Genomic DNA, 19,014 nt, shown 5'->3' on the forward strand with positions numbered 1-19,014 from the left:
GCAGCCTTAAAGGTGGGTGGTGTAGGTGGGGTTTTCAGATGATTTCTTTGTAAATTGCTGGAAGTGACAACTAGCTGCACTTAGGGGTGAGTGTTCTTGAGCTGTTGAGTCTTGTAACCTTGCCCATCACAGCACTAAAGCGAACAGATTAATTCTATTTTTTCTGAAAATTTAATAACCACTGCACATATCCCCAACTATAGATAGTCCAAACAGCCAGACAGTCTGTATTATGTAACATGTGATTTTTTTTCTCCTTGGAGTAAGCAAAAATAAGTGTTCCTGAGTTAATGGAATAAATGTAGAATGGGAGTGGTAAGTGATGGGCACCCCATGTTTCACCAGCCCTTTGTGTCAGTGTATTTATGTATTACCTTATGTACATTTGGTGGTTAAGTTTAGAAATCCTCCTTTTCCAGAAAGGGCTGGGAAACAGCTTTCCCTTTCTTGGGCAGAGGCAAGGGTGATGGTGTTGGCTGGTTCTTTTAGTGATGGTTTCTCATCTTAATGTGTTTATGGCACTGCTGCTTTATTTACTGAGCCTTGTGTGTGTTGCAGCGGTAATTAACCCATGTTATTAGCAAAGCCCTTGTGGATATCCATTAATTCTCTTGCATGGATGATCATTTTTCCAGTGTTTTCCCCCCAATAAGGTATCATTGTTCTTTTTTTTTTTTAAATTCTGAATTGACGGCCTTTGATATATTTCTTTGATTTAATCTGACCTGTAATACATATTGACCATCTTATAAATAAAAAAAAGGATATTGTAATTCAGCTTTTAAAAATGCTAATAGAAGCTGGAGAAAAGATTTTTCCCCCCTTTGGTTTTCTTTTCAAAGTGAAAAAGAAAAGAAATTAAGGTTTAAAAAGGAAATAATATAGGAAATCAGGTTTAACTCCAGGTTTTCCAGGTCTTAGAATTTACGATAATTTGGGTCTTTGAGGTCTTTTAATCAGATTTTTACTTAGTTAATAACACTTTAGGCATTTTTATAAAATATTGAGCCAGCAGAAAAATACTTGTGCTTCCTGTGCTGAGAAAAGATAAGGACCATCTCATTAGCCGGGCCATACTTTTGCAATTAATTTTAGATACATGGTGCTATTCATCAAAGAGGGCAGGTAACTTCTCTATGAGTCTATTTAACAATACTTTCACAATACCTTACTCCTGCAAGAACTACAGACAAAGAAGAGACCTTTCTTTTTGGAAGGTAGGCATCATGCCCAGTCGCAAGTCCGTATCACTTGTGAAAAATTCCTCAACATTTGTTTTAGCCTAGTGACTCAAAGAAGATCTTTCTTTGTTTTACTTTTAAAGTGCTGCGCAGCACTGAGGGTTGTGCTTATATGATTTCATAAAACAAATTAAAATCTGTGCTTACGGTTGATACTTGGTCAGACAAGTGGCCATTAATAGCAATGATTTCTGTGCAACCAATTAATATGAAATAAACTTTTTAGAGCCACCTATTAAGCATTTAGAAAGAGGAGAAGAGCATCTGAGGTATTTCAGGGGAACTTTAAAATCATCGTAGTCGATAAACCTTGCTTGGAATCTTGCTTCATAGCGAATTCATGGAAGAGAGAAACAATACAACGTTGATCTGTTATAAGTGCATATGAGCTCCGGCCCCAGCCAGCTCTCTGGAGAAAATCTTTGATTACACTGGCCCAGTGTGTTCAGTTTTTTATCTCTTTTACATCCACTGGCCTTGTATTAAATTGTCATTGTCCTAAAGCACATGAGATAGAAATGAATTGCAGTTCTCTACATTCTCTGACAGTGAAATATTTAGGTTCTCTTTCTCCAATCATACTTATGTGTATATTTGATAGTGCAGGGATGACACCAGGCATCTCTGCCGCCTGCCATTCTTCTTCCTGCATTTCGGATGTTTTGCCATTGATTATTTTCACTGCCATGTGTATATGGATGTACGTGGTCTGTGCCATTATAAAAACACATATGGTACTTTAAAATCCAGAGCAGCCGAGAGAATATACACATTCGTGTGGGTTTGCGTGGATAGTGTGCATGTGAAATATGTACCTATATGGGAAGAGGTGTCTGTGTAGAATGTTATAGGTATGATGCTCAGAGTCTTCATTACATTTATATAACAAAGTGAATCTCAAGTATTTTTCTAATCCATCAGTTGCCAGTTAAATTTGCCAGGCATGATTTTAACCTGGAATTAGTGTTGCGGGTATTTGCCAGGTCTGATTTTAAACTAAATTGGTTTAACTATATAGAAAGACAGGTAACAGGTAACCTAATAAGTGAACTTGCTTCTGATTTTATGAATTTTTAACTGTTATCGTTCCTAAATTCAAAAGCTAGTAATCATAAATAATTTGTAAAATAGGAAATAAACTACTTATATTAAATGCATAATTTAATGGTTTGGGCCCATGTCCAAGAAATAGTTTTGAATCAGCTCTTGGCTACATTCTTTTTTTTTTTTTTTAATACGAGGGTCTGACAAATATATCTAAGTGTAAACATGATAGCTCTCAAATAAATGCAAAATAGGAATTTTATTTATCTGCGTTACATAAATACGTCATTTCCTCTTTTTTTTTTGCTGAAAGCAAATGTAGAAAACTAATAAGTGTTCTGTTTCTCTAAAGTACATCACAGATTTCAGAATTTTTGAATTTTACTCTAAGAGGTAAGTTTAGAGATCTGTGATTTTGCTTAGTAAATCTGAATGAGAGTTGAGAGAGAACACTGATCTAATAACTGCTCTTCTGTTGTAAATCTTGCTCCTACTTATATTCTTGCTTGAAATCCTAGATTCATTTCTTATCTTTACTTGTATGAATAGCACTTTAACAAATTTAAGGTTTTTCTCTCTCTCTCTTTTTTTTAAATCCTGCTGTTTCTTTTTGCCAGTCCATCAGATCAAAGTTAGCTCCTTTATTATCTGAGGGTGATAAGTGACAGCCTTTGCCTTTTGAAGGATTTACCTGGCATCTTATTCTTGTTTCAAGTTCATTCTCGACTTCTACTTTCTAAGATCTAGGAAACCTCAGCTACTAAAAATAATTTCCATTCAGAGTTTTAGCAAACACAACTCTCCTCTCTACTTTTTCTTTAACAGAAATGCCAGGTGTTTCTTTTTCTCTGATTTGAACAGTATTTCCCAGTATTTTCCAAATGTATTTTCTAATCTATTATACAAAACCATCAAAATGAGAGAATTTAGATTTTGTAGTGTGTGTGTGTGTGTGTGTGCGCGCGCGCACATGTGTGCACCTGCAGGCATACAGTCCCCTTTTTAATTAAAAAAAAATTAAAAAATGTTTGGAGGAAACTTGCTTTTTATGTTTTGTTTCTTCAGATGTCATGCCATCTTAATTTATGGCAATGAATGTATATTTGGAAGATAACTCACTAAGGCAAAGCATTAAAAGAAAAGGCACAGTTTTAAATAAATTGACTTCTCACTGGTCAATTAAAGTCCACTTCAATATACTGGCATAGATCTATCTGTGCATTTGAATATAGATATGCAACATTCAGCACTGGCCGTTAGAAATGCAATGTATGGCTGTGGTTTTGGCACTTAAAATCTCTTTAATACTTAAAGTGTTAAACTCATGGAGAGCCTACCTAGGATTAGATTATGTTGTAACAACAACAACAAAAAGAACTTAAATTTATATTTTAATTATAAAAGGCAGTCTTTGTCATACACATTCTTCTATGCATTCTTATACTGCTTTGAGTGACACAAAATTGCATATATACTTTTCATCATTTTGATTGGAAGTACACATTATGTGTAATATGCTTTGGCAGCACTTACCTAGCCAAAGAAAACAAATTAATACCAGGCATACTGAAGGCTGTCAGGCATATCACAGATGTGTCAATTTAACTTTGCTTCATCATACACCTTCTCCGCAAACAATTGGTTAAGATGGTACTAAATAAAAGGGAAGCTACCGATAAATTCTCATGTTATATCAGAGATTGATGGCTAGTGGAAGTGTAATGAAAACCAGCTTGCTTGCTTGCTTACTTCTCTTAAAACTCTGTGGGAATACAGACAGCAGAGATAATAATGAGTTTTGTTAAAAAAAAAAAAAGTGGAGTATAACTTCAACTTATTCAAATCTTTCTACTCTTTTGAAAATAACAGAGGGATTTATTGTTTTACAAGTCTCTAATGTGGTGAAGCTCAGTTGCTCCTAAGTGTGAAGTAAATAGAGGCTTTAAGAAGTGGAGAAGCTGAAGGAACATGGGCAATCCATCTTTAACAAGGGACATCTCTTTTTGTTGTACTTTGCATACATTTTCTGAGGAAAAAAAAATCTCGTGCTTTCTTTTTGTATGGTTTATTCAAAATGCAAAAAAAAAGAAAAAGAAATTTGAAAGAGAACTTAATGCACAGAAAATAGGCAGAAGCATATTACTCGTTTTCTCCTCCATGATCAGAATGGTTCCCTTGTATATGAAAATTTCTTTTTCATCAATTCTAGGAAGATTTTACTTATTTATACTGGCTTTTGAGAAATTAAACAGAAGGGACATTAAATATATGTATTTGCTTTTTATACTCACAATGTGAATTAAAATGTTTTAAAAGGTCTTCTTTTCATGGCAGTTATGATACTTACATTTTGTATTTATAGGAATTTATTTTACTTTGAAAAGAGTGTCTAAAATTATGTCCAGATTTAGCAAAAATAGCGAATAATATGAAAAATTATGGACACCAAGGTACTCATTTAGAGAAAAAAATTCTAATGTGAGGTTGCTTAATCAATTGCCCTTTGCCCTCCATAATTCCAAATTATCATAGAACTTTAACTTCTCCAGAAATGTAAGCTGACCATGTTAAATTACGTTCATTTTTCCATAAATGAAAGAATACCCTGACAATGCTTTCTTCATTGTCTCTATTAAAACAGATCAGATATTTTGAGGAGGAATATTATGTCTGTAATCAACTGTTCATGATCAAAGAAAGGGAAAGGTACATGTAGTTGAGAATCGTGTCTTTTTCCTATGAGAAAGTGACTGTATACAGTTGGTGCTGGGTCCAGGAAATGACAGAAGCATCCCTTTATCCATAGACTTAAATGAGACCTGCCTCATCAGTCATGGGATCATAGTGTCACAGATGGAAAAGCAACCATCAGCTGAATTGTACTGAACTACACACTTGGCTAATTCATCTTATTGCTCTACACATCTAAGGAAAGGCTCATTCTATTCTTGGAGTCTAGACAGAATCAGGAGTTGGGCTCAGGTGGGAGCATGTGGCCGCCTTTTTCTGTTCTCTCTTAGCCATTCAGCAAAGGGAGATGAGGAACAAATGGACAATTTATGCACAGAAGCCCAAGCAGAGATTCTTTCCCAGGGTCAGAAATTTATTATTCAGTTGTTCAAGTACATTTTTAGATTTCTCTTATGTTCTATAAATGTCATTGTTGTCTTTCATGCTCCAAAGACCTACCCATAAATGATTAGGTATGTCTCTCAATTTGTATGAACCATGAACCGGTATAAGCCTTTTTTAACAGATAGAAATGGAGAGCAGATCACCTACTTATGTGAGCCTGGATGAGGATTCTTTCCTCATACCTTTATATGGAACTGTTCAGTTGGTTAAGTCTGAAGAATGAGAAAAATACCAAGAGGTTAAACACTCAAATTGTATTTTTTTTATTTTTTTTTATTTCCTTATAGTGAACAAAACTTTAATGTCTAGAGCATTTATGAGGGTTTTAATGATTGGAAAATCTGTCCTGAGAATGTGGTCACCATATGTGACAGCCTTGCTTTCTATCTTGTCTTCAGTTTATGGGGTAAGTTCGGTGATATTGTCTATTGTCTTACTTTGCATACGTTATAGCACCTCTCTGCCTCCACTTTGAGATAATCTGAAATGTGGGGGAAATGCCTGCTTAGCTCTAAAACACTTCCCTCAAGCCTCCCCAAGTGCAGCAATATTTTCTTTTAAAATTTCCGTTTCTATTCATTTGTTTTGCTAAAGGATCCTTTACTTTGATAAAAGGTAAGTACATGATATTCATCCGTATTTGCATACACAGTGTATTTTAACCCCCCCTCTCGAATTCCAAAGACATTGCCTTCAACTTTTCATAAGTTGTTTTCCTTTTGTTTCTGTTTGTTGTACATTCTAGTTGAGTGCTTTTATGGTGTTTTCTTGATTGTTGTCAGTTTGGGGTACCCACTGCTGACATTTTTGTTAAGTTAATGTCCCAGCACAAAAATCCATGGCAAACTGGAATCTGGCTACAGGGGCGTGGAAGATACAACTTGTGTGTGATTGTGTGTAAATACAGTTAGTTAGTTGGGGGTTTATCAGATAGCTTGGCAGAAAGAGAGAGGAGCAGTACAAACTGTTTTCAGTAACTGTGCTGTTCATACACCTGATAAGATTGAGAGAGCTTTTCGAAATGCTGATAGGCTTTGAATAAGAAAAGAATAATCACTCTGCTACTGGCACCAGCTTATCGGGACCAAGTAAAATGCCAACACTTTTACATTAGCAAAAGTAAATGTTTTAGACACTCTGTGCCTTTTTTTTTCATTCAAGTTAAATAGTAGGGGTGCTCTTGAGTGCGCTATAATGAATAGAAGGATTTATTACCTTGACTAAATTACAGGTGAATATGTTGATAAAGGAACCTTCAGCATCAGCAGCAGCTTCTTTGATAAGCAGGTGCATCTATGCTGTACATTCTCTGGAGAAATTAAGTATGCCTTTTTCCACTCCAATTCTATTAAACATCATTTCTGATGTTAGAAGATGCAGTTATGTCCTGTGTCAATCGAGTCCCCTTGTTTTCCAGCAGATGGGTGACAGGCATTTGAAACTTAGCTTATCAGACTTGTAAAATGCTGGTGTGCTGCTGTTAAATAAGTTAGGGCATGCGTATGTTTGTGTCACTCGTGCTGAACCACCAAAGTCCTATATAAGAAAGAGATCTGGTTTTTTCTCAGGAGTGGAATGACATTAATTATAAATTTCGAATACTTTAATGAGAAGATAAACGTATTTTGCCCAAGCCACCGCCCATTGTAAAGCACCTCCCCTTAAAAAGAGAGAGGGAGATTGGTTTTGCTCTTAATCTAAACCATTAACTTTCCCAGCTCAACCATCTTCTCTTCTTTGTAATTTGACGCCTACAAATAATTTGGTGTATTCAGATTTGATAAATGATCGTGCAAGAGCAGATTGATTGATTTTGGATTACTATTGATTACTCTCAATGAGATCACTGTGACACACTCGAATCAATAGTATTCGATTAAGCAAGGCACCACCGTTCTATACATTCAGCAGCAGTGGGGAATCCAGGAACAGAAGGTTCACAAGCTGATAAATTGACAAAGCGTTCAGCTTTAAATAGCCCTTTGTTCAGCACTAGTTCCTTAAAATATATTTCATTGGAAAGTTCGTTTTTGCAACTCTGGGCCTTTCCGTGGAAGAAAGGTCATCAGTTTAAGGTTTATTAAATTTTAACTAAAAACAACTGGGCTCCATGTAGGTGTAAAATAATTTAAGTACTTACTGCAGGCAACCTTCATGCTTTTGAGCTGTTGCTCAAAGGTTTCATTCTTTTATGAAGATGTCAATTGTAAACATAAAAATGCATCACTGGAAATGTAATGGCTTAAGATTCAAACCGAAATAAAAATTCCTGCCTGAGGAAAGCACTATAATCAAAATAAGGTGGCCTTAACTTTCCTCAGAAGTGGGCATGCTTAGGAGCAGCGCTGCGAGGCAGCGGCAGGTAGAGGCCCTTGATCAAGCACACAGCTGCTGCTGCTTGTCCTTAGCTCAGTTATTCATCACGTCGCCAATACGACATGCAAAACACCGAATATCATTTGATCTGAAAGCTGCTACCACTGCTGAGGCACTGCAATCTTTCTGTCCCGAGCAAACTTACAAAGTGGCCGGGGGATAAAGGACTCCTCCGTGGTTCAGGGCCTTTGGTGAAGGACCAAGGATGAGATTTTCCATCACGTTCCATCGTGGTGCCGTCTTGGCACTCGGAATGAGGCATTTGCTCTTAGGTTATATGGGATTGCCTCTCAAAAAGTGAGCCTTCCAGGGAACACTCTGCTGGAAATGTCAACCGTCTCATGTGCAAAACTTGATTTCCAGTGAAATTTTGGCTACGAAGGCCTGAGGACCCCAAATCAGCAGCAGGTTCAAGTTTGAAATAGATTTTGATAAATTGTCCCATTTTGATAGTAATGAAACAAGACGAAACAAAACTAGAGGTGGCAATCTGAGGGCAAATCAAGAGGAAAGCCAAGTTTGAAATCATGAAATTCCCTGACAACACGTCAGCCTTTCTTGTGTGTGAAAGTGAGGTAATAGGGTTCTAATGATATTTTCAGGAAACCCCATGCAATTGCCATTTCTGTAGGTCAAGAAATGGTCATATATCAGCATTTTCATGTGCTCCAACATAATAATTGAGTTTATTCCTGTACTGTTCATATCATGTAAGCAGATCGAGAGCGACAACTGTTGTTTATTAATTTTTTAAAAATTTTGTTTTATGGTGGGCGGGGCCAGGTTATGGGAGACACATGAATTTTGTCTACAGTCATGGCACGTATATCATAGTATTGTTTTTAACAATGACTTTTTTTTTTTCTTTAACACTTGGTAGAGTTCCCAAGTATCTAGTATTATACATGCTGCAGAAGTACGTATGCATTTATCTGGCTTGTCACCTGTTGTGGCTAAGCTGCTTCTGAGAATCCAGGTGAATGTTCCCTCTGCTGGGGAAGCATGTGGCACAAACCAGGTAGTGGACTCAAGCGCTGACCCTCCAAAAAAGGAGCACACCGCTAAGGGTAGAGAGGAAACAAATTGGGAAATTGGGGAATAGGTGCCGACACCTCAAACACTGCATCCTTGCTTTCGTTCATTAGCAGAACCTTAATATGCTAGTTAGCATTTTGTGTGCTTCCCCCCGGAGAAGTATTAAAACTGTGCCCCATTAAATCTGTGCACTGGGGTGGGTTAGGCAGACGCAGGACACCTTGACTTGGCCCCTGAGCCCATGATGCTTTATTGGCTGTTGCAGGTAGAAAAGGTGCTTCGGGAGATGTAATAAAGTGATGCCAGAGTTCCCATTCGCATCTCCCCCCCCCCCCAGAGTTGCCAGAGTTCTCTCCCCCACCCCTCCCCGGTTGTGCAGCTCCTACTGGGGCTGGGCTGTACTTCCCACCTCTGGGCAGAGGCTGGCTCCCAGGGAGAAAGGAAGTGGGCCCGGTCTCCAGGTACAAGGAGGGGGCCTCCAGTGCCTCGGCTGGAAATGTCAGGACAAAGTGCATCCTGACTTGGGGTCCTGTAGGGACGGGGTAAGGTTTTCCTCACTCTGGGTAAGCGTCCAGCTTGTCTCAGAGCGAAGGAGGGTGGGCATCGTTTACTGGAACTTGATTGAGCCAATGCCTCCAACTGGTCCCACCGTCAGTCTCAGAGTTTTTCCTCAGTAGTGCGTTTTCCCCCCTGTCTGTGGCACGGAATTTGATTTATCGCTGGTACTAAGATCAAAAAAAGAAGTCATTCCTTTTGATGTTTGCTATTAGGCACACGCAGTGCAGGGCGGGGGGCTGGGGGGGAGCCATCTGAGCAGCCAAGTCACTGTCCTGGTCACACGGTGGGCACCGATAGCAGAACATATTATTTTGTATCTGTTCATTTTGGATGTAGAATTCTGTGTATAGGGAGGTCATCCATAGGGTATTTTGAATTAATATTTAGGTTTGTTTCAGGTACAGATTCTTTTGGTAAGGACACAAAGTGTGGCTGGCACATGCACCTGATTACGTGATTAGGACACTTTTTTTTTTTTTAACTGTCTGGGCATTAATTTTACCAAAAGACCTACAAAGCTGAGCAATATAAACAAGCCAATGGGGTTCAGTCCTTTCTTTCAAAAAAGAGCCATTGGTTGCATGCATTGTTGGCTGGTGGACTTGGGACACCAGAGCCGTATTTGCAAACGAGGGGAAAGGTTTGCTGGGGTCTGCTGGTCCTGTATCCCGGGCCCTGGTCAGGCTTTGTTCGCAGCTCTGTACAGTAGCTTTTGTGCAGCTTCTCTGTGAGTGGGATTTCTCTGAGCAGCGTGAGCCCCAGCCCATCAGCAGGCTGCTAGTCAGCAGCAGGTGTGAACAACATAAAACAGGATTAACACTGAACCAAAGTGTGTACTAAAAACAGAACCCCTGCCTTGCTTTTAAAAGGACGGGCAGGACTGGAAGATAGAAGCCACTGTGGTCCCTGCACCCCGTGTTTACTAAACAGTGTTCAATGAACTATGCAAATGGCTCTGTTTAGGTGCCGAGAAGGCCTGCAAGGGATCATGTAGTCCTTCTCTCGCTCGCTCTTTTAAACTGTAAACTCAAAACTTAGGCAGAAAATTCTTCTCAGACTTTCAGAGAGGAACACAAAACAGAACAAATGTGATCTGGATAAATCTTGAACTAGGATTACAGTGAATGTCGCAAAGGTACTGTCCTTCCTTACCAATTCAAGTCGATGGTCATTCAGTGTCTGTATTTCCGACCTCTAAAGGATATTTATTAGCAGTTGGTTGATTTTTGTGTGTGTTTAATTACGTGACTTCATTTATATTTTTCACCTAGGTAGGCAAATCCACAAAGAGGCAAATTTCATTAAAGATTGTACCCCTCTCCCCAAATTCTTTTTTTTTTTTTTCAATCAGTGATACCTACATATGAAGAAGAAAGCCAGCCGGCACACGCACAAAGATCATAGTTAATTTAAGAAGACTGCATGTGCTTAACAGATTGGGCATTGCCTCAAATTTATGGCCTTTGAGTCACTTTATCAATATTTCATTTAGGAAAGAGAAAAAATGGCACTTAAATATATAGTTCTCTTTTTAAGTTATGCTAATTATAGCATATAGTACAGATTTGGATAAATTAAAAAATTTTTAAATTTGGATATCTGTGTTTTATTAGGTTTAGACTAACTTGTGGAGTTTTAGTAGTTGGTCATTTCCAGGAGGGGGTCTGAAATAGGGAAATAGTTCAACCAATTAGAGAACTTGTGTTTTTATATGTATATATATATATATATATATACATATAAAAAACACACAAACACAAACACACATACACACATACAGACACATGCCTTAACTATTTCAGCACATGTAAAACAAATGTAGGGATTATTTGTGGGTATATGAAATGTCATTACTCTGATTTCTGTCTGACACTGCAAAAATATGTGCAGCTCTAGATATTTATATAAGATGGATCTGTTTGAGAATATTCTCTATACTAAAGAATAATTTTAAATCTTAAAAATCACAATACCAATTATCATTCCCTTCTAGTAAGACCTGGTAACATATATTACCTTTATTATCTTTTATATCCAGGCCTTAAGTTGAAATTACCTATTCGTTCCTTCACTCTTTGCTTATGCTTACTATTTTTTTTAATTTTTAAAATAACAGGCTTTTTAAGCTGAGACTTTGCTACTTTTTATTTTAGAAGGGGTATTGTCTGCCAGTTTAATTGTGGCAGTCTTAAAAACACATTGAATACACTGAGAACATCCAAGTCATTGTGAAATATATAAATTCTAAAATTACATTTTAATTCCACAGTTACTATCTTTAAATGTTAATTTATAAGCATTTGCCTTATGATGTGTTTCTTTCTAAGAAATGTCCATCCCCTTCTGTTTAGTAATTAAATACCCTCTGTGGTGTACCTTAATTAGGTTGTGGGCAAATAGTTTAATGATAGTTAATGAAATCAAGTTTAAAAGATATTAGTTTAGCATTGATTTTAGAGGTGTATTTTTTTTTTTTTTTATAACCAACTCTCTGGTGTCAAATTGATTGCTTATAGTAACTTTTCATGTTGCATTGAAAAAATTACATGCATTGTTTTGCAATTTTTTAAATCATTAGAGTAATCAAGTTAGTGCATTAAACTACATTTTCTTGATTATTCTTTCAAAAATATTTGTGTACATGCACTGTCCTAGACACTAATATCCTGAAATAAATGATAAAAATTATAAAATGATCTTGGGTACATAAAACCACTTAAAAATGTGGCTTTTTGTATCTATGGCTCCAGTTTGAACTTGGTTGGGTCAGTCTTCAGAAAATGATTTCAGGAATTTAGGTAGCAGGAGTTTTAAAACTCAGGCACACTGAGGCTTCCATCCTGATTTTCTGGTTTTGGCTTTTTAGGGCTGAGAGAAAGTTAGCACCATGAACACGATTAGGGATTGTACATTCAGATCCTGAATATTTCAAGAGTGTGTGATCACAGGTCCTAGAGCTCCGATCTGGTCTGGCCTGTGTTCCCTCAGCTCAAAAAGCCATTTTGACACTGCTTCCTTGTGAAGCCTTTGATGATTTGATCACCACGGTTGCCTTTACATCTTAAAATGCTCTAAATTACTTGTTTATGGTTTGTTTTTCAGACTGGAAATGAAAGGGGAATAAATGCTTTAAAAGATCACGTTAAAAAACATTCAATAGATGGTAGGGAAAGCAAGGGCGATTCCTTTGAACTCTGGAAGGTTTGTGTGGTTTGACTTTGAGGGAAAGGTTCGACTTGGTAAACTCATCCTAATCAAAGTAAATGACAACTGAAAGGTGGTTTTTCTAAGAAAACCTTACCCTTAATCTTGAAATAATTTCACAGCTACTGTCTCCAGAATTCCTGCAAAATTGCCCCCATAGAGTTCCCAGGAGCCTGGGATTTTAGTTTGCCTGTCTCTTTGCAGCATCTTTTCAGTGGATGCATTTTTATTAAAGTGTTCTACTTATTTATTTTTTTGAAGATGCAGATTGGTTTGCTTCAGGTCATTAAAATTATTGTCTTTCACGTTTTCAGGTGTTTATAATTAGATGATTAGTCAAGTTAGGTAATAAGATTTATATTGGCATCAGTTAAGTTTATAGAAGGATTAAAATCATGGTATCATGGTACCATTGCCAATCAGAATATGCCAGAAATATCTCCGGAGAATTTTTGTCAAGTGTTTATGCTCAATTAAAATTTATACTACATGTTACCGAGTGACTGTCTCATGATAGCTTGGCATCATGATGCTGCAAGCTTCCAATTGCAAGTGATAGGCAATGCAATTTGTGTGTGTGTGTGTGTGTGTGTGTGTGTGTGTGTTCCAGTGCTATAGAATTGCAAACTTTGGAGGGAAAATGCCACACTTTGGGAAATGACAGCAGAAATATAAGACAAAGAGTTGTCCCAGTTTGGGTATAGCTAATATTTTCTATAATGCCAAAAAGCTATAAAAATGTAGTTTTTATCTCCTACACTCGATATATGCAAAGGGCAGCTTACCTTTATGTAAGACACTGCAGACGCGAGCTGAGTCATCAACTCACCTATGTTTTCGCTTCATTTGTGGTTTTTGCAAAATATTTGTGAAAATATTATCCCCCCACCCCCCCCAGTCTTCTTGACTTTTCCAGTGTTGCTCCCTCTAGTCCTCCTTTCTTCATTTTTTTATTAAGCTGAGACGTAAATTTTTGCAATGGATGTATCCTCCTTCATGCATGGTGCCAACAAAGCATTGCGGAACCTTCACCAAAGTCTTAAAAAAACAAACAAACAAACAAACAACCCACTAACAAAGCAACAGCATAAAACATCGGGGGTTGCCGAGGGGTGGGGGGTGGGGAGGAAGAGGGCAGCTGGTAATTTATGATTCCTCTAGTATCGCATGTAAAGGATTTGCCAGCGCCCCACTTCCACCCCACCCCCAAACTACACACCGCTCAGTGTTAGGATGATGATAATGTACCTGGAAGGAAAACGCAGTCCATGCCGAAGCAAGCAGCATCAGACAGGGCGCCTTGCCATCTGCCCCACCTGCTGCTTTTCTGAGTCCATCTGGTGACTGCAATAGCTCATTGTAGGCCTCTTCTGAGAAACATTCGGGCTGAAAAGCAGGCAGTGTGAATTATTTAGGTAGCTAGTATAAATAAATAGAGGGAAAGGCGAAGGGTAACAGGGGAAGGGTCTGAAAGCACCTCGTGCTCCCTTAGCCCTGGGTGCTTTGGAATGCTCGAATGCACGAAAGCATTTGATTTGCATATAGATTTAGATGTATAGATCATTGTGCAGATTACAAACCAATGAGTTTTATCTAGATTTAGATAGCGCTCAGCCTGCTTTGCACTTAAAATATGGCCAGCTTCAGGTAGGGAACCTTTGGGGACGTTCAGCATAAGTGAAACGGATGATATGTAATATTTTTAGGCTTTGATTTAGTAGAAATAAAACAACTGTGTGCCCTTTCTGAAGCAGATGATTTTGTGTGTGTGTTGTGGGGGCGGGGGGGGGGGCAACACATTGGACTTTTTAGTGAATTCTGATTTGTATATATTGTGTCCTCTTTCTTTTTTTCTATTAGAAAGAAAAAATGAGAATAAATTTCTGTGTCAATTTTTACTTTTATCTGTGGCCACCAGTCAAAAATATTTTAGCTATTAAGTGCAAAACACTCTTACCGAATTCAGCATGCAGGTGAATATATACTCAATCTAAAATGAAAGACCTCAGTCTTAGAAATCTGTGTGTGACTTTGTGTTTTGGTGTCTGCATAAACCGCATGGATAGGAATTGCCTGCTTAATGCAAAATGAACTATCCTTAAATTGTAAACTGGAGTCGGATAAGTCATTTACATGGACATTATTGAAATAAGGAAAGTTTATCATACATATGTAACAAGATGGGTTTCTAAGGCTATACTTGTCACTGAAGTTGAGGAAGAGCTAGTTTATATAAAAATATCCTAAAAAAAAATTCTGAATTGTAGGGCTGCCTGGTTGGCTCAGTCGGTAGAGCATGCTACTCTTGGTCTCAGGGTGGTGAGTTCGAGTCCCAAATTGGGCATAGACATTACTTAAAAAAAAAAGAGTACACTTATTGTCATGAGCACTGAACAATGTATGGAATTGTTGAATCACTGTATTGTACACCTGAAAGTAATATAACACTGTATGTTAATTATACTGGAATTAAAAATTTAAAAATATATCCTATATTGTAAATGAAGGTTTAGAACTATGAATGAAACTGGTAGTCTCCAGACTTGAAACAAGACTGTTCCTGTTTTCTTTCCTGAGACTCATTGAGAGGATAATATAAATTTAGAGTGGGAATGGAGGCTTCATTTAAATTAATTTATGATGTTTTATCCATTTTCCTCATTTTTTATTTTATAGATTAATACAGATGTATGGATAAGGTTATGTGGTATATATAGCCTGTTAAATTTTTAACTGCAAGCCTAAAAGGAGGCTTGATAGAGCACGAAAAAGAGAACGCTGTTGTGAATATTTCCACTGGTTCTATATGTACAGAAAGCAGTGTGACGTCTTGTGCTCTAGAATAGACTGGAGTCTGGAGGGTTGGTTCACTCGATCCCACTTGACTCAATTCAGTTGCAAAGTAAAGTTAATGGATATGCTTTTTTGAGCAAGTAAAGCTCTAGCCGTCACTTAAATAAGCAACATCTATCTGGAGCAAAATATGCATGAAAATGAATCATACTGCTAATTCAAAATAGAACCAGTAACCCATTTCATATTTGTTCAAATAAAGTACTTTTTATTCAAGGAAATTTATTTATAACCAATCTCTTTCCAAAAAGTATTTGAGATGACTCCTTTTTATCTGCATTTGAAACCATTTTCTGGTGCCAAATAAAATGAGGCGTTTGTCTTAAGCCAAATAGCTGTGTAAAATTTAAGGGCATTAAATAAAATTCAGGACCTGTAGACAACAGCTAGTTCATCTCCTCACAGGCTCTTTCCACCTTTGGCCTGATGTTTCTTCCTTTGATCCCCTAGCTCTCTCCCTCCTCCCCTGAATCACATGACCTCCCATCTCTGGCTTTGGAAACATGCCATGATAAAAATATTCCCCCCCAAAGCATCTATTTTTCCACCATTAGTAATAAGGACCTTTACTTATTCTTCTTAAATTACCTTTTCCTGAAAAACAATCTATTCTTCCTAGAGTCACTTAGATACTGTTTGCTGCTCATCGAATGCTTGCTCTTGCCAGGCAGAGGACAAAGTTGGCAGAGACATGAATTAATTAGAAGTAACATGTATGTATTAGTGGTAGCGGTTAACTACAAGAATGGGAATTGACTCAGGGTTTAATTGATAACTTCAGGGAACACTTAACAGATATTTTGAGTTTCCATAAATGTATGAAGTAATGAAATATTTTAGAAAAAAATTAAATATATCTGTATAAGAACACAAACTTTTGGGGTATCTGTGTGGCTCAGTTGGTTAAGTGTCTGACCCTTGATTTCAGCTCAGGTTATGATCTCACGGTCCAGAGATCAAGCCCTGCATCAGGCTCCGCACTCAATGCAGAATCGTGTTTGTCCCTCTCCATCCCCTGACTTGCACTCTCTCTCTCTCAAATAAATAAATGAAATCCTAAATGAAACCCACAAACTTTTTACATATTGACCTTCATTGCTTAGTCACTATGACTTGTAGTGCTCGTTTTTAAAATTTTGTTTTCATTTAACACTTGCAGTCAAGAGTCCTCCTGAGCATTGTTTTATTTATTTATTTATTTATTTATTTATTTATTTATTTATTTATTTATTTATTGTATTCTGACATTAGGGTGCTAGAAAGTCTTTCTGGTCTAATCTGGACAGGGCTAGCTTTAGATTATCTTTGAATAATTCACAGGCATATAACTTTGTCAGATCTGATCTTGTGTTAGCTCTGCTGGAATATGTAAAAACTGACTTTACCCTATGATTATGATAAAAAGTATATTCCTCACGAAAAGAGGAGTTTAGACTATGCTTATTTGCATAAATTGCAGCAGAAACTTAGTACACGAAAATGTATTGACACATTGTACTTGCTGTAAACATCCCTTTTTAGCATTTTACAGATTTCTTCTTTCATCCTCTCTCATAAGACCAGAAGATCCATAATATGGATGTTAATTTTACTTTTATTCGATTGGTAGTTTCATTGAAGACGTTACTTAAAGATCTGAATATCAACTTTTAGAGAAAGCTTTGTGCCCAAATATTTGCAAGGCATTTTAAGAGAGAAATTTCATAAGCTGTCAAGGAAATACCCGGAAGGAAATTAATTAGTGTAACTACTTGCATTTTAAGAGTGTTGACTTTATAATTATGTAGTCAGTTGGTAAGCCTAATGATTTCATTAGAACCAAAAAATAAATAAAATAAATGTTAATAGAAGCCTTTATGTAACATATTATATATTTCAAAAGTAAATCTTTTCGTGGTTCTTCTTGAAATTTGCCATTGACAGTTTAGTCAAATCGGCTGTATTGATGGAAGGCTAGCTGCTTTAAATACTGCACTCTAATAACAGTTATGGTGTTATTAATTATAGGAGATAAGTAGCAAATAGTAGCATCCATGTTGCTCCATAATAGCCTCCCATAAAGAACTTCATTACCCCATTCATGGGGAAGAAGAGGGATAGTAATAATAAATCATGGGTATTTTTATGAACTTATAAGTGGGGAGGTAAGGAGACTATTTGGGGTTCCCCCAGCAAGGCTAGTAAGAGAACGGTGTTTACTTAAGCACTGAAGACGGGCAGCATGGCCTGGTCATCTTTTGTTTTGGGGGGCCACAACTGGCCCAGGCGTGATGCCAGATTTCTTTATTTTCTTAAAATATGTAGATTAGAACTAGATTGTATTTGATGGGACAGAACTCATGGGAAGAGAGGAGACAAATCTGCTGGTGAGTGCAAACAGAAGGAGCAGCATCTGTGCACACATAGGGTGAAGCAGGCAGGAGAAATCTGGGGGACTTTCTGCTCCTATTTCCTGTCAAAATCTGGCAGACGGTCCTACTGTTAATCTCAGGGTCATAGTTTGAGGGTCATACTGGGTACAAGTGTTAAAAATAATGCACTTTATTTTGAGATGGAAGATGCCATGATACAAACTATGGGTTTGAAAGCTGGAGAAATTTATGCTGTTACTTAAAATACGTTAAGTTTAACGACCTAATAAAATAGCATGCGGAAAAATGCTTGGTGAGAGTGGGCACTCAATAAATATTTCATGCCCCTCCTACTTTGCTCTTAATAATGGGGTTGTTAGTAGCACTAGAAGGAAAGTACAAAACTGAGATTTCACTTCTCAAAGCCAAATTAGCTTCTTACCTCAACCGACAAATTCTGAAGTTGAAATGAGTCATAATAAGGATTAGTCAGGGAAGCTTGAATTGAACCTATTTCTCGTGCATGTGTGACTCCTTATCAGTCTCCTACTACTTATAATTGCTGGATTCACTTTCTGAAATTAGCAAAGGGGAAAGCAAAGCAAAGACAGAAACCTAGCCACTTGCAATTTTCTTCCCTGCCTAGAATGTTAGGGTAAGAATAGGACTATAAAAATATAAATACTTAATTATTATTATTAGGGGAATGTAGAAATAAAACTATGAAGGGGAGAGTATAGATTCTAGCAGACTAGAAAAGGTTCTCTTGTTTTTAGTTTCACCCTCCCTTTTTTTTTCTTTTCAGCCTCTCCTATCCTTAAAAAGCATAAGCATACTTCTCTTTTATACTAATCCAGTAAACACTGCAATCTGGCTTCTGAAGCTAGAAGTCCCTAGAAGTCTTGTTACCAGTAGTATGAGTGCCCAGCTCATATTTTTAAGACTGTGAGTGAATGAATGTGTGTGTGTGTGTGTGTGTGTGTGTGTGTGAGAGAGAGAGAGAGAGAGAGAGATAGAAGGGGAGAGAGAGAGAGAGAGAGAGACCTCAATCTATTTCAGGTGAATTTCCTGAAGGAAGGGTTAAATCAACTGGTTGAGCTGATTTTACTCTCTAGTGGTGATATTTTATTTATATGATAAAATGCTTGGAAAGTGATTAATTTGTCAGGGGAACATCTTGTTACTGTAAATTTGCTGAATATGTAATAAAATTGCCA

The 19,014-nt window shown here is 37.3% G+C and overlaps 1 protein-coding gene across 43 annotated transcripts in view; it reads left to right on the top strand.

The window, feature by feature from the left end:
* The window catches only part of ESRRG (estrogen related receptor gamma), a 618,160-nt gene that overhangs the window by 397,226 nt on the left and 201,920 nt on the right, over window positions 1-19,014 (top strand). For 14 of the 43 annotated variants that reach the window (XM_072814639.1, XM_072814640.1, XM_072814641.1 and 11 more), the window contains one exon: window positions 5,708-5,826. The exons of the other annotated variants lie outside the window; for them this stretch is intronic. In XM_072814639.1, the coding sequence (XP_072670740.1) occupies window positions 5,822-5,826 (5 nt within the window). In that variant the 5' untranslated portion in view covers window positions 5,708-5,821. The remainder of the gene's footprint in view (window positions 1-5,707; window positions 5,827-19,014) is intronic. 43 annotated transcript variants of the gene reach the window in all.

This window comes from Canis lupus, chromosome 38, assembly GCF_048164855.1.
Source record: "Canis lupus baileyi chromosome 38, mCanLup2.hap1, whole genome shotgun sequence".
Taxonomy (NCBI): domain Eukaryota; kingdom Metazoa; phylum Chordata; class Mammalia; order Carnivora; family Canidae; genus Canis; species Canis lupus.